This window comes from Prosopis cineraria, unplaced genomic scaffold, assembly GCF_029017545.1.
Source record: "Prosopis cineraria cultivar Desert tree isolate PC_DT_omini unplaced genomic scaffold, ASM2901754v1 PC12, whole genome shotgun sequence".
NCBI classification, from domain to species: Eukaryota; Viridiplantae; Streptophyta; class Magnoliopsida; order Fabales; family Fabaceae; genus Prosopis; species Prosopis cineraria.
The window spans coordinates 39,361,809-39,378,739 of record NW_026555343.1 but is presented as its reverse complement, the minus strand read 5'-3'; the positions used below and the strand labels follow the sequence as shown (position 1 = coordinate 39,378,739).

Here is a 16,931-nt window from a genome sequence, read left to right as displayed (position 1 = left end):
CAAAATCAGTGTGGGAGATGAATATGATACAACAGACAAACTTTGATTGCCTCTTCTGAAGGTTATATGACACTTGCATGAAAAGCCAGATTCCGCTTTCTCCACATCAGATTGAGGGAAATTGAACATTTCACTGATGAGGAACTTTCGACAATTGGGTGGCTTACAGTTTTGCCTTGACATTTCAAATATGGACATCTTGAAAAACCCACGTGATGCACCACACAATTTAATTAATTCTATAAGAGATGATTATATATAATAATACCAATCTTTCAATTCACATCAATAATGATGTTAGGGAGGTAAAAAGTAAGATTGGATAAAATGTAAAGTAAGGGAAAACTACAGTGAAAGTCCCTCGTGAAACATGTTTTTACCCAAAAAATAAAAAAATAAATAACATGTTATCCAATGATGTTCGGTAGATATAATATAAAAAAAATTATTTTTTTAATTTTTTACTCACTTACAATTTAATCTTTTAATTATAAGTTACTTCTTTAATTATAATTTATTACGATTTAATCTTTCAATTTTAAATCACTTATAGCTTAGTCCATAAAAGATTAATTTTTCTTATAATATAGTATAATAATATATTTGATTCGATATCTAATCATCATGTCTATATATTCAATTAAAAAAACCTGGAAAGATAAAAAGAAAAAAACCATGTGATCTTCATTTCAAGACATCATCCATATTTTTTTTATGATATGATATCCTCCATGTTTGACTAATGGCCAGATTAATTTGTTTCGTTTTATGAGGCCAATGCATGAATCTTCTGTACACTTGACTCAAAAAGTAAACGTTAATGATGATTAAGTTGATTTTGCTTAACTTTTTCGAATTATTTAATTATTTTGAGATACATCTTCAATATTAATTTATTAAACTCATGTTGTCGATATTTTATTATATCGTGATTATGTTTTTATTCAATAATATTTAAAAACACTTCTGAAAATCAACTTTTTTTTTTTTCAATACATGAGAACGGGAACCAAAATCACCTTTTTTTAAGGGAAAATTATAAAGAAGGATCTACAACCGTCAATTTTTTTTATAAAGGACCATAAAAATTAAATTATGTTAAATTAAAGGACCACAATATAACCGATAAACCATTATTTATGCCTTTGTTGAAAAGATATGACTAAATGAACGCATTTCGTTTCGTTTTGTCTGATCTTTTCTTGCTAAGGTCTACTCACTTTTGTTTGTTTAACACAGCAGGGCTGTCACATTTGCTTTCACTTACCAGTTACCACGTGTCCGCGTCTAACATTGAATCCACTGTTGACTGTGAAACTCCCACATATTTTTATGTCCGGCCTTTTTGAAAAAATTAATTTTTAAACCTTTTAATTTGTACTTGTTTTTCGGGATCAGCTTGTCAATTTTGTCATCTTATCCATCAAAATCAGTTTTGTCAAACTTGTCAATTTTCTTAATTCAAAATATATGTACTCCTTTCCAATATATTTTTTAAAGCCTTACTTAATTTAAAATATAAAATATTTTTATAATTATTTTTTAATTATACCTTAATTTTATTTATTATTTTTTAAAAATATAATACATTAAAATTTTAATTATGATTATAAGTATTTATATTTTAATTATAAAATTAATGCATTAAAATGTTAACTATATTTTTTAAAGTCTTATTTACTCTAAAATATAAAGTATAAAGTATTTTTATAATTATTTTTTAACTATACCCCAATTTTGTTTATTATTTTTTTAAAAAATAATACATTGAAATTTTAATTATAATTATCAAAGTATTTATATGAAGTATTTAATGATGGTATAATTGAGAAGATATACTCCTTCATGATTAAATAAATATTTCTAAAAAAATTAATTAAAATATTGATTTTTAAAAAAATTTTACATCCTTCCAATCTTACCTTTGTAGGTAATAAATATAGTATTTGACTCATTTAAAACACCATAATTAATTATTTAATAAAGTAAGAGGGTAATAGAAAAATACACATAACACCTATCCCATACCCTATATTTTGGATAGAATAAAATTTTTTAAAAATTTTTTATACTGTTTTTTGGAATAAATAATTTTTTAAAAAAAATTATTAAAGTTTAAACTAACTTTTCTTTGAAATCGTGAACTAGCTGCGGATGAAGAAATAATGAATTTCCTTAAGCTAATTTGTGATAAATAAATAGTGTGGTGCGTGGCTGTTACAAAATATATACTCCTCTAATTTTATTTATAAGTTACTTTTAATATATTTTATCAGTATAAAAAAATTTAAAACTCATTAATTCTGTCTTAAAATTTAATAATTTTTTAACTTTATTCTTATTAAATATACATACTTAAATAACATATTTTCTCTCTCTAATATTTAATGAAGGGTAAAAAAATTTATAATAAAAATTTAATAATATGATTTATAAATAGAATAAATTTTTTTCTTCTCTTTATTTTATGAATGAGACCAAAGGGAGTGTGTGTGGAGGTGAGAGAGGGTGAGAGAGAGAGAGAGAGAGATTCAAATACAGAAAGAAAGTGGTGTGTGATAAATATAACATCACATTTGTTGTTCTTTATTCATTTAAAATTTATTATTGTTTAGGGTAAATATAAAACATATCTTGCCAAAATATTGGGTCGATCATAAAGCCATTTGGGCTGAGTAACTAAAAAATTAGGCCCGGTCAATAATTTGAACAAAGTGACTGACCCCGAGCTCAATAAAATGCCACGACAGGATGAGCATGTCGAAATCCCGTCAGTTGCAAACCCTGGATCGTTGGTACATAAAGACATGATCTCGAAATCTGCGGGAGTAGTATAATCGTGCTCAAGTATCTTGGTGGGACAGGCTGGTTGTCAAAAATGGAAGACAATGAGTAAAAATCGTGCCATGAGTTTTGTGAGATCTCTAATTTTTCGGTAAAATATTCTAGGTCCTAAGGAAGAAGCTACCATCACTCTGTCATTATAAATAGAATACCAAAGCACGAAAGAAAAAAACAGTCAACACTCAAAAGACTTACATTCTGCACCCATAGTTTTTAGGTTTATCAATTAGCTTTATCTTTAATTTAGATTTGTAATCATTTTACATTTTAGTAATAATAAAAAACACTTATTCTATCAAATTTTACGTATCTTTTATATTCGGATAAATTATAATAAGAGAGTTCGGGACTTTTTTTTTATTATCAATTAAGATTTAATATTTTTAACACTTTTGATAATTTTGTTGTTTGCAGACGAACAATTGCGTTTTCTGCCAGCACGCCTAAGTTCTCACGGGCCTATTTAGGAGCTGATCCTAAGTCTCTTAAGTGATGTGTAGGTGGGTAAACGGGTTGTGAGGCGGGCATGGCCAAATCAATATAACACAAATAATTAAATAAGAGATTATTATTGTCATTATTATAATTACTACTGCTGCTACTATACGCTTTCGTAATTTTATTTATAAGAAATAAATTGTAGTTAAATTATCATTTAATTACTGTCATTTATTTTATTTATAAGTAAGTCTATAAAAAAAATATGTAGGACACCATTGAGAACACAAATATTTATTGAATTCACGTTGTAGCATTGAAAGCAGGAATTTCAGGCCATCAATGGCCAAAAAACAAAAAAAGGTCATCACACGTGAAACACGACATTATATTCACTGATTGGGGGAGCAACTTTAGATAGAGAGTATGTTACTGTACCTCTCCATTCCAGAACATTTGATAATTTTTATTGATAAGTTGATTCCAGATATAAGATATTTTATAAAATGTGAATAACATTAATTTTTCCCGCAAATATAATCTTTAATAATTGTATTATAAAGAAAGATCATATAAAATATAAAATATAAATTACATGTAATCAAAATAGATTGATTTTAATTAGAGGATATAATTTTAGAAACTAATGATAATTTTTAACAATTTTAATAATATAAACTACTTTTAATTAGTTAGTCTCCCTTCCTTTGTAATTTGAGTTATATAGTAGCATTCGATGCAATTATTTTTTTAAGAAAGTCAATCTTTAACAATATAAATTTAAATATAAATTATATTTTATTTCAGCTTTTTAAAATTTAAATTGTATTTTGAAATATATTAATTTTTAATTTTATGGTATTATGTTAACATTTTTTTGTGGGTGTGAAAGAATTAATTTTTAATGTTTATTTTGATTTAGACAGGCAAGGATATAAAATGGTAAATATTTTTTTGTATAAGGATTGAAATTCATTCCTAACTAATTTCTCGAAAGTTCTCATCACATACGTTAACTTTATTTGGTTTTAGAATAATTTATATAAAATAAAATGTTAATAATATTTTTTGTATTATATAAAATAAATTGTGTAAAAATAAATATAATATTGATATTTGTATATTCTAATAACTAAAAAAACTTATCCTATTGTATTAGGAGTAAAAATATGTAGTTAATAGCAGTCGCTAAACTTGTCTTGTTTTTTTAGGAAAATAAAAATTTAACTTTCCCTCTTCTCCCCTTTATTTTTCTTAAACAATAAAAATTAATGCTATCTTGCATCGCACGTTTTTAAAACTTAATTTTTATAAAATAGTTTTTTTTTACCAAATTTTTTATAAAATAGTTAAAAAGTATCCTATATTCCGCAGGATTATGTATTTGACTCCGTTTTCCATGTTACTATTTTATTATCCTGAAATCCTCACGTGATCGATCGAGGATTATATAAATTCGTGCGTGCTATTTTTTTTTTTTCAAAACATCCCTCCAAGATAAAGTATAATGTAAGAGATAAAGATGGTAAAAACAAATTGTGCAGTCTATATGCTATATTTGGCAGGAAAGAAAAATATAAAAAATAATATTTTTTTACTTGACTATAAAAAGAAAAGTGAAGAGAAAAAAGAGTAGAACGAAAATAATATTAAACTCATGTATTTTTACCTTCAACTTTTTTTTTAAATATGGAGAGATTTTGAAAAAAAAATTCATTTTCAAATTCACACATCAATTCTTTGCCCCAAAAAATATTTTGCCACCTCTTACTTCCATCTATTTTTATCATGATGTTTGTAGCATAGTTATATTGATCATAAATTTTTATTAAATGAGCAACATATTTAATTTTTAGACTAATTAAACAAATATTAATTCTAAATTTCCAAGCCTTATTTATGTTTTAATAAATAAAATTTTAAATTATATAAAATAATTTTTAATTATGTTTTTGTTCAGTCAATAATATATGATAAAATTATTATTATATACTCCCTCCATTAAAAAATATAACGCATTTTTAACCGAATCTTAACTCTTAATAAAGTAGTTACCTACTTTTAAACTAACCATATCTTTTCATATTTATCTTTATTAAATACTCTGCAATAAATATAAAGTCATTTATTATTAGGGGTACTTTTAAAAAAAAAAGGTAATGATTCCACATCGAAAGACTAAAAATGTCTTATATTATTTAATATCTAACTTTTAAAAAAATGCTTTACATTTTTTAACGGAAGGAGTATAATATATTAAAATATTAAATTTTATCATTTAAATATTTTTATAAATAATAGGATTATTATTGTTTATATAAAATTAATAACTTTTTTTCTTCTCTATTTTTTCTCACTCAGTAAATATAATGAGAGAAAATTATATCCCTCCACTCTTCTCTTCACTTCATTCTCTCTCGTTTGTATTTTCCTTTGCCAAGCACAGTAAAGTGATTCTGTTTTATCTGCCAAAAAAAAAAAATTAAAATCTGCAGTTTCCAGATTCCCAAAATATCCTTTATGTCGATTTGTGAGTAGATTATTTTGTCTTATTTATATATGAGGCCAAGGGCACTTATTGGATAGAGATTTTGCTTAATTATTTAATTACCTGAAAATATTTTCAAAGACGAGAAATTTACCAAACAAAAATTAGCATATATTTTTCCTTGCCATGCACGTGATTGAATGATTGGTTTTTAACAGCACATGATTGAATGCTTTTTTTGACCAAAAGCACATGATTGAATGTTAGTAATACATGTTACAACTTACAAGCACTCCACAAATACTTTTCGCCGATTAGGATCCTCTATGAGCATGTGTATAAGTTCAAAAGAAAAATTTATCTCAAAAATAAGTGAGAGAAAACCCATGTTACTTCTAAACTTCACTTGACTTGAGATTTTTTAATGTGAGACCCATCACAATATATTAAAGGATGATATTTATATGTCATGTACTGTATAATTCATTTTTCAACCATGGTATAATATGTGATAATAAGTTTCTAGCCTTTATAAATTTTTAAAGAGAAATGCTTTTAATAAAAAACTATTTCTTTACATATATTTATCAAAGATAATAATATCCGCACAAGTATTTTTAAAGAAAAAAAATATCTTAAGTAGTTTTAAAATAATTATGATCCAAATTCTAAATGCTTGTTACTAATGCTGTCAAACTTATGAGTTTAAGTAAATTTGTAATAAGCATGTAAATTGTAATTGTAAGCTTAAATAATGAGTCTATTTTTATTAATAAATAACCATTAAATTTACTCATAAAATATAAAATATGATCATAATTTAATTTAAATATATTTTAAATATAAATAATTGAATTTAAATCTACCTATATTGATAGATTATAATGCACAACATAAAAATTTTAAAACAGGACAATTTATTTTTGTTGTTTTCTTTTTTTATTAATATTAATTTTTTCTTTTTGAGTGTTTTTTTTTTTCTTAAACCATGTCCTATCGCTTCTATGAAGCAGGATTTGCACAATATATATCTAATCTGCTTAACTCAATTAAAAATCAACAAGTTTAACAAATTTATCCAATTGCATTTAGTTTAAGTTTATGAGTAAGTTGACATAATTTTTTAAATTAAAAATATAAAAATAATAAACTCAAAAGTTAAATTATAAGTTTAATCAAATTTTATCTAATCTGAATTTGTAAGTGAATTGATTTGATTTTATAAATTAAAACAATAAAAACAATGAATTTAAAAAGTAAACTCAGGAATTTAATAACGATGCTTATTGCCATTATAAAAAAAGGGGATGTGGGGGTTTGTGAATATATTGTGGTGCGTGGCAGCGATTAAAATAAGTGATATGGTCACATGGTGTGTTTTGCGTATCTTCAACAGCAAAATATGATTTTTTTTTTCATATTATAAATGAAGAGAAGATTATATCATTATCATATTTTTTACCATATATTTCAATAAAGATGTGACAACCCAATAATAATTTGCAAAAAAAATATTTACTTATTGTATTTATTAGAACTAATTTGCAGTGCTTATATAATTTGTTTCAAAAAAATTTAAGATTTAGGGTGCGTTTGGGTGCTTTTACATTTCAAATGTGATTTTTAGCTTTTGAAACATGGAATGTTGTTTGGGATATTTTTTTTAAATGAGATGTACTTTCAAAAAGAATTTTCAAATGGGTCTGAAACGGAAAAAATTAAAAGCTCTTCAATGTAGCTTTTGAAATGTGATTTGTGGTGTAGTTGACACCTAATATTTTAATGAACCATGATACCCTCATATTTTTTATTTCTTCTCATGCACCTGAGGCTAGCTCCCTTTTGTCATTCTATTGCTCCTTTCATCTTGCTCGTTCTTCACTCCCCATTGGTCGACCATCTCTTCTTTGTTGTATGTGTGTCAAAAGTGTGTGTGTCAAAGTCCTACATTGACTAAAAGAAAGACTTTTCTAGTGTATATATACTAAGGAATAAAGTGGGCTAGTAAAATGGGCTTGGAGGAGAAGTGGCCTCACACACATGAGACAGGCCAACACAGGGCATTCGCAGTTGAAATCAGCCGACTCGCCCCCCCTGCGCGCGAGTTCAATAGGCACTGGGTTCCTTTTACCGGGTTATTTTTACACAAATAATTAAATAAACAATTATTTTTAGCTTACCCGAAAAACCTCTGATTTTGCTATTTTGAATTTGAACTTAAGGCCTTGGTAGTTTTTGGACATTAAACCTCTTCTGGAAATCGATTTTGCAGGTTAATGACTTAAATGTTTTGTCTGCCAAACGTCTCTGGATTAATGAACGTTGAACGTTTTCGGATTAATGGATGTGTATGTTTTTGCTGTTTAAGGCGTGTGTAATTGAAGCATTAATCCATGAACGTTTTGTTGTTTAATGTGTGTGTAACTGAAGCATTAACTGATGATTATGACCTAGCGTTTGTGTCTCCATCTTCGGGCTATATATAGCCCCTGGGTGCTGACAGAAAGGATAAGCCTCTTGAGTTTTCGAGGTTTTCTCTTCCCTCTGCCTTCTGTTCGTTTGTGTTTGCTTTTAGTTTCTGTTGTTCTGCTCCCTTGCTCCGCCGCAGGAAATGCTTGTTTAATCCTGAAGAACTGTCGGTCCGTCGTCTAGGTGTGCCGAAATAGTTTTTAAGAACACTGTCCTTCAGGGCACGACTCAAGCAGATAGAAGTTCGCTGTTCACGTCTGCCGCTGATGCCGCTAACATTCTCCAACTCTTCTTTCCTTCCTTCTCAAGCTCGCTTCTATACCCTAACGCATGCCACTATGAAAGTTCACATCGATATTGATACCATCGTCATAGCTGCCAAGGTCTCGTTGGCAGATGATGGCGTCATCTTCTTCATTGCAGATGATGTTTTTGCGTGGTTGTTTATGGGAGAGGAAGTGTCCAGTGGTGAGCTGTTGAATCTGTTGGAGGACGTGAAAGACACAGTGGTGAAACCAGCGAGTACAGTGGGCAGAGTGAGGTTCATCAACGACCCATGCTCTTCGCTTTTGGTTTTTCAATCCTCCTCAATGTACATCACCGTAAACGATAACAAGGAAAGTTGCGGGTCGTACATCACCAATTCGCGGCGGCACGTTTGTGATGGCCAGCGTTGACAGCAACTGGTTGAGGAGGAAGCTTGTGGGTTTGATGGAAGAGCCGGGTATGGAGAGAGGTAAGCTTATTACACTTTTTTTTATATTAGTTTCACTTTTTTTCGGTCCATGTATGCAAAATATTAAATATATTTTTCATTCTTATCATGTAACATTTTAAATTTTGTGTTATTTTAAATTTGTTTCATATTTTTAAACATTTTTAATATATTATATTTGTATAATAAAAATTATAAATTATCATAAATTAATGTTCTTTTTAATTATTGCACATTAAAAAATATATTTTAAAAATATAATTTTTTATTAATTTAAATAATTTTTAGTTTGTTAAACTGACTTTTAAAAGATGTATCTAAACATAAATTTTGTTATAATAATTAATTTTTATTAAATTAACTTTTACTTAATGAATTTTGATTAAATTAATTTTAACAAATTAAAAATTAAACACAAACTTAGTTTCCTGGAGGAATCTCATCGGCGTGAAGCCGTGAATCACGTTTCAAACACGACAAAGGAATCAAACAGTGTTCCAGTCTGGCACGCTCTCCCACCATGATGTAAATGATCGTTTGTTTTGGCCAAAAAAAGAGTAAAAGATCCTTAGTCGTCTTCACATATTTAATGTTTTTATAAGTTTCTTTGCATAAACAGATAAATTATTAATTATTTTTTTAATTTTATATTTTTACAATTTTTTATGAATAGAGTAAAAAATTATTTATAAGAAATTAATATTTTTAAAAATAATGCATTTAACTATTTTTTTAATTCTGAAAAAATTTATATTTAATTTTATATACTTAAACTAATTATTTTCAATTAAATCAAAACATCTAAATTTTTATAAGTTATTTATTTTATAATTTTATTATTAATATTATTAATATGTTAAAATATATTTATCTTAATTTAATTGAATACAAATATATTGATAATATAATTCTAAGTAAATAAACTTTTAAGCTTTTTATTTTTTTTTTCTACGAAATGTCGAAACAGGAACCACATGCTGCCCGTATTCACTGCATCACTGAGGATAAGGAGGGAAAACTATAAGAAGACGCAAAACTTAAGAGAAGTGGTGTGCTGGACAAGATAATATTATAATAATAGTAAATAATTGAGTTAGATAGAGAAAACAAAACGTTTTTTTTTTTTTTTTAAATTTTCATCTTCACAACAGTGGCTCTAATGATGGACATAATGACAACCAAAATAATAGAGAAAGCCTCAAAGGAGAACAACAAAAAAGCATTATTAAGCATTATTAAGGACACAGAAGACCACTGCTGACACGTTTTACACGTGGAGCAGTTTTAAAATAACCACACGGATCAATCCAGCAGATCAGCATCGTCTTCGTCCTATAAATAGCCACCATTGCCTGAGCTTCAACCTCACCACAGCTCAATTGCCTAGTTCTTATTAGAAGTATTGATTAGGGAGGGTATTGTGTTAATTAATTATAATTAGAGAAGATGTTCAACACCGGGCTGAACTTGGTGCCTGATATTCTGGGCGGCCACAACAAAAGCAGCAAGATCAAAGGCACGGTGGTGCTCATGTCCAAGAAGGTTCTTGACTTTAACAATCTTAATCTCAACGCCGGCATCAACTTGGGCCTCGGAGTCGCCGGCTCCGTCCTCGACGGTCTCCGTCAGTTCTTGGGCGGCGCTGTTTCTTTTCAGCTCATCAGTGCCAACAAAGCTGATTCTGGTAATTAACAAAATCATCCCTACATCCATGCTCTTCTTATATATATTCACTCATAATACATTCCAATTGATCAATGTGTTGGCTTAAAACAAATATACACTCAAGTCAGAACCACTTTCATGTTAGAAACTAGAGGGAGATGAAAGCTTTCAGTTTCATGCTGGACAGCTTAATTTCATCAGCTTCAAAAATTAGATGAGAGAAGAGTTTTAATTATAGTATTAATTATTAAAACTTTGTATAGAACTAATTCACAAGTCTTTCCCAAAGTTCAATGGCTGTTTTCACAGGTTCTATGCAAATTAGTATTTCGAGTAGTATTATGTCTGTACTTGAAGAGACCACTATCTAATGCATATATGAGAGAAGCTTGACTGGGTTGTGGCTTGAGTGAAAAAGTAGTGGGCACCCACTCTCATTGACTGTAACTGACTCTGGTTTTAAAAAATAATGAATATTTGGTCAGCTGAACTGTAGCATATCTTCAGCTTATGGCTAAATTGGTTTTCCTTCTCGGCAGACATGTTAAATTAAATTCAATAATTTTTAAAAATATATATTTAATTTAAACTATTTAAATTTACAGTGGAGGAGGAGTAGTGGAGAGAAACTTACCCCATGCTCCTCCTTGTTTGGTATATGAAAATTTATTTTTTAAACGAAAAAGGTTATCTTAAAAATATATAAGTGTATTTTTCATTTTTTAAAATATTTTTTATTTATCAAACATTGCATTACATTGATGTAGAATTTTACCTTCTATACCAAACTTGGTACTCAAAATTACCCCAGTGTTCTTTGTTGTATCAAAACCATTTTGTTTTAATGGAGAGGGGCCACTTAAATTATTTTATCCCAGCTGCTAAAAGGATAAAAAAAGTTAATTAGTGGAGTCCAGGAGAATAAAGTATACACATCTACAACATAATGATACTAGCTGTTTAAGCCATTGGATGAAAGACAAACAATTAATCACCTCACTAACAATAAATTAAATTAAACTATAATATAAAATAATATATTCCCTTTGCGCGTGGGAGTGCATGTGACCAAATCATATTCTCACTTTATGACCAAAATCAATAACTCGCTCCATCCATAACTTTAGAATATAAATTACATAAATTATGACTTATAAATAATATGCTTATTAATCGGTTTAATTCAACTGGTAAAAGCGGTTAAATCCTGAACATGCGATCTGATAAAAAAATATACTCCTACTAATTGCCTTAATTATTTTCATTTTAAAATAATTTTGTATTATATTTATGAAATTATGTAGGAAACGGGCTGGGAAAACTTGGAAAGGCGGCGTCATTGGAAGGGTTCGTTACCACATTGCCAACACTGTTGGAAGGACAGAGCGCCTTCATTGTTCACTTCGATTACAGTGATGACTTCGGAGTTCCTGGAGCCTTCGTGATCAAGAACAATCTTGTCACCGAATTCTATCTCGTGAGCGTCACGCTTGATGACATCCCAAATCATGGAACCGTCCACTTCGTTTGCAACTCCTGGATCTACCCTGCCACCAAATACAAGAGCGATCGCATCTTCTTCGCCAACAAGGTCCGTAAATCTAGGTTAAATTCCTTTCAGAATTTTCACAGTTTTTTTTTTTTTCAATTCAACGTCGAAATCATAAATTAATGTATTGTTGTATTTGCAGGCATATGTTCCAAGCAAAACACCGCCAGCTTTGGTGAAATACAGAGAACAAGAGCTCATAACTTTAAGAGGAGACGGATTCTCACAGCTTCAGGAGCACGATAGAGTCTATGATTATGCTACCTACAATGACTTGGGCTGGCCGGATTTCAATAAGAGCTATGCTCGTCCTACTCTTGGGGGCTCTTCCGAATACCCTTACCCTCGTAGAGGAAGAACTGGCAGGCCACCCTCCAAATCAGGTCAGGCTTAGGGTTTCAATTTTTTTCTCTTAATTAATCAAACAATGGATATTCTTTATTGACATTATGTGGATTTTTTGTTTTTTTGGGTTTTTCTGTGCAGATCCTAACACTGAGAGTAGACTTCTTCCTGGAGTTCAGAACTTCGATATCTATGTTCCAAGGGATGAACGATTTGGTCACGTGAAGTTGTCGGACTTTCTGACCTATTTGCTGAAATCTATTTCTCAAGATTTGAGGCCGTTGTTGGAATCTGCGTTCAATTTCATGTCCAATGAGTTCGAGAGCTTCGATGAAGTCCGCGAACTCTATGAAGGTGGATTTCAACTGCCTCAAGATGTACTTAAGAATATCAGCGAAAAAATGCCGCTACCTTTGCTCAAGGAAATCTTCCGAACTGATGGTGAACAATTTCTTAGATATCCTACTCCTAAAGTTATTAAAGGTGCATTGCTTTTCCTTTTGGAACTTTATTAATAAATTAAAGGTGGTAGTCAGGGTTAATGTGAAAATTTTAGCATTTGTTATGACTTTGAGCCTTGTTAAAGGAGTATAGAGGAAGGTTAAAGGAGAATAGAGGAAGACTAAAGAGAATATTTTTAAAAGTTGTTGAGTGAGACTTTTTGATTAATAATATTTTTAAAAGTTTAATAAATGATAGAATATAATGGCGTTATATAATCTACGTAGCCGGCCTCACCTAATGGATAAGACTTGTTATTGTTGTTGTTGACACTTTGCTAACTTTGAGCAGAAAACAAGTCTGGATGGATGACTGATGAAGAATTTGCAAGAGAAATGTTGGCTGGCGTGAATCCAGGTTTAATCCAGGCTCTCCAGGTAAGTGAAAAAAGTGGTAATCAAATTAATCTACCTTGCGTGTTCAAATTTTATTTTGTTGATGTTGACAGAATTTTCATGAATTAATTACAGGAGTTTCCCCCAAAGAGCACGCTGGATGTTAAAGTCTTTGGTGATCAAACGAGCAAGATAACCAAAGAGCAACTGGAGCAAAATATGAATGGAATGACAGTAGATGAGGTAACTGTAGTTTTGAGATCCGCAATAATCATGTCAAATGAAGAAGTATTGGAACCATTGACCAAAGAGCGTATCTTTTATGATCTATTCCCTAGAAGCACATCCATTGAATCATATTCTGTTTGCTGAACAGGCACTCCAATGCAAGAGATTGTTCATATTAGATCATCATGACGCATTCATGCCATATCTAAGGAAGATAAATGAAACTTCAAAAAAAGCTTATGCCAACAGAACAATTCTTTTCTTGAAAGACGATGGGACTTTGAAGCCATTGGCTATTGAACTAGGGTTACCCCATCCTGATGGAGATGAATGTGGCTTTATCAGTAAGGTCATCTTGCCTGCAGATCAAGGGGTCGAGGGTACCATTTGGCTATTGGCTAAAGCTTATGTGACTGTAAACGACTCTGGCTATCATCAACTTGTTAGCCATTGGTATATACTCTATCCATGAGATCATAGAGATGCTTTAATTAATTATATGATCTCATAATGGGCTCTGTGTTTTATATTTTTTTTACGTTTTGCAGGCTAAGAACTCATGCAGTCATTGAGCCATTTGTCATAGCAACTAACAGGCAGCTCAGTGCTCTTCATCCTATTCATAAACTTCTCTATCCTCATTATCGTGACACAATGAATATAAATGCACTTGCTCGACAAGCCTTGATCAATGCAAATGGCATTATAGAGTTGTCATTCCTGCCTGGACAATACTCTATAGAGATGTCTTCCAAGGTTTACAAGAATTGGGTTTTCCCTGATCAAGCCCTGCCTGCTGATCTTATCAGAAGGTAATTTTCAATTACATATATAAACCACAAAAATGGGTTTCGTGCTTTAGATATTGAAATGGGGGGAGGGGGTTAAAGGGTCTGAAAGTTTGTCGTGAACTAAAGATGAACGCTAAGCAGAAATGTTAACCCTTTTAGTATAGTATATTAACCTTTAATTTACTTAATTCAGAGGAATGGCCGTCGAGGATCCAGAATCTCCTCATGGGCTTCGCTTGGTGATAGAGGACTACCCTTTTGCTGTGGATGGACTCGAGATATGGGCTGCTATTAAGACATGGGTTCACGACTATGTTTGCTGCTACTATGAGAACAATGAAGATGTTAAACAAGACTCTGAACTACAGGCTTGGTGGAAAGAACTTGTAGAAGTGGGTCATGGAGATTTGAAAGATGAGCCTTGGTGGCCTAAAATGCACACCCGTGAAGAGCTTATCGAGACTTGCACTATCGTCATCTGGACTTCTTCAGCCCTCCATGCAGCTGTCAATTTTGGACAATATCCATATGGTGGCTATATTGTAAACCGTCCAACTCTTAGCAGAAGGTTGCTTCCCGAAGAAGGGACTCCAGAATATGAAGAGCTGAAGAATAACCCAGAGAAAGCTTTCTTGAAAACAATAACACCCAAGTTGCAGACCCTTATCGACCTTTCAGTTATAGAAATATTATCCAGGCACGCCTCTGATGAGGTCTATCTTGGGACAAGGGACAATCCTAACTGGACTTCTGATGTGAAGCCATTGGAAGCCTTCAAGAAGTTCGGAAAGAAGTTGGCAGAGATTGAGGAAAAACTGATAGAAAGGAACAACACTGAGACGCTAAGAAACAGGGTCGGGCCCGTCAACATGCATTACACTCTTCTGTATCCTACAAGTGAGGAAGGACTCACCTGCAGAGGAATTCCAAACAGTATCTCTATCTGAACAAACTGTGCGTGGTTCCTTTTACCATGTGTGGAAAACAATTAATAATCCTCTGTTTTGTTGTCCTTGGTGTTTTCAGCTACTGTTCCGTTTGTCCATCATAGGAGCAGCCGCTAATCTGTTAGTCTTGTAATGTTATACAAAATAAATGAGAGCAGTACTACTTTCCTTTGTTTGAGGCACACCGTATATCATGAAACTCCAAATATGTATTAATTGCTTCAGCTTATGCTTATTTGTGTATTGCTTGGATCAGATATCAAATAATTCATGTCTACCAACCTTCACCAATTTGTGGTATGAAATGCTCAATGCAGCTTTTAAGTACATTGAGAAATGAATGGCGGTGCAGCCGCAACGCTCATACATTATGCTTTATTTGGCTGCTGAAGTGTTCCTTTCTTTCCAAGAGTACACATAATATGTCGGAATTACGCGTATTGACCGTCACCATAGGAAAAGAGAAAACAAATGGTTTTTCTTGTAAAAAGATGTATCAATTGTGGGGCATGTTTGCAAACTGCTAGTGGTCCATGTCAATGGGCTTGCAAGTTTGAAGTATTACACGTGTGTGATTCAGTTCTGCAAGTTTGACATCCTTCATCACCTGCCCTGTATTCTCTGTTAATGGCGGTGTGATTGCTTGAACAACATCTTCTCGTAATATGGGAACACCTGAACATCGTCGCTTTGATAAGTTCGAGGGAGATAAAGATTTTATGAAGAATGGAGAGAAGGATTAATCATTCAAGTCCAGGAGCCACTTCTCTGAATGAATTTGCTCACGGGGAGAGTAAGTTTTTTTTTTTTTTTTTTTGGTGGGGGGGGGGGGAGAGGAGGGGACAGGACAACTGTGAGACTCATCAAATGTGATTTGTTATTTTTATGTTTTTAAGATAATCAATGAGATGATGGGATTCTAAATATATGTAATAATTTTCCAAGTGATTAAAGCCAGGATTTGGAGAAATTCGTCACAACTGAAATGGCTATTTAAATGATTTGGAGATAATGTTGTTTAGATGTCTCAATCGCGTATATCGATATGATTTTATTAATTGCAAATATCAAAAAAATTACTACATTTTAATTTGTGAAGGTAGAACTTAGATTTTTAGCGATGCCATTCATAATCACCACAATTATATAATTATTTTATAATATCTATTGGTACTACACTTGTCAAATGACCAAGAAAACTATGATATCTTTTGGTAATAATAAAAGTCTCTTTCAATGTCTTCTTTACTTCATTATTTTTTTAAAGTCTCTTTCAATAATGACATCACTCCATCGTCACAACGAAATTAAATACATCTACCGTAACTAATATGATATTAAGAAGATGGAAAAATGACAATAAAATTCATTTAAATTATATAAATAATAATTTAATTTTTTAAAATATTATAATTTTATTAAAGTTTATAAAGATTTTTGTGTAAATAAATTTTAAATTGAAAAGATATTTTATTTTTATTAATAAGTTGTAATTTTTTATTTAATTTTTATGATTCTTTAAATAAATTAAAAATAGTTATTTCTTAAATAAAAGTTGTGATTAGAACTTATTATTTTAAAAATTTATTTTTTAATAATAAAAATTATACTTAACA

General features: G+C 30.6%; 1 protein-coding gene across 1 annotated transcript; it reads left to right on the top strand.

Moving 5' to 3' along the window:
• Window positions 1-10,327: 10,327 nt before the first annotated feature.
• Window positions 10,328-15,681, top strand: LOC129288214 (seed linoleate 9S-lipoxygenase-3-like). The gene is made up of 9 exons (XM_054924712.1): window positions 10,328-10,638; window positions 11,924-12,210; window positions 12,311-12,551; window positions 12,655-12,996; window positions 13,306-13,391; window positions 13,485-13,592; window positions 13,726-14,030; window positions 14,126-14,389; window positions 14,562-15,681. Exons 1-9 carry the CDS (start codon window positions 10,401-10,403, stop codon window positions 15,313-15,315), a joined length of 2,625 nt encoding a protein of 874 aa, XP_054780687.1. The 5' UTR covers window positions 10,328-10,400; the 3' UTR covers window positions 15,316-15,681.
• Window positions 15,682-16,931: the final 1,250 nt, after the last annotated feature.

Coding starts and splice junctions, on each gene's coding strand:
- LOC129288214 (XM_054924712.1), top strand. CDS start 10,401: ATGTTCAACACCGGGCTGAACTTGGTGCCTGATATTCTGGGCGGCCAC. Junction 12,552..12,654: donor CAGGCCACCCTCCAAATCAG/GTCAGGCTTAGG, acceptor TTTTCTGTGCAG/ATCCTAACACTGAGAGTAGA. Junction 14,031..14,125: donor CATCAACTTGTTAGCCATTG/GTATATACTCTA, acceptor TACGTTTTGCAG/GCTAAGAACTCATGCAGTCA.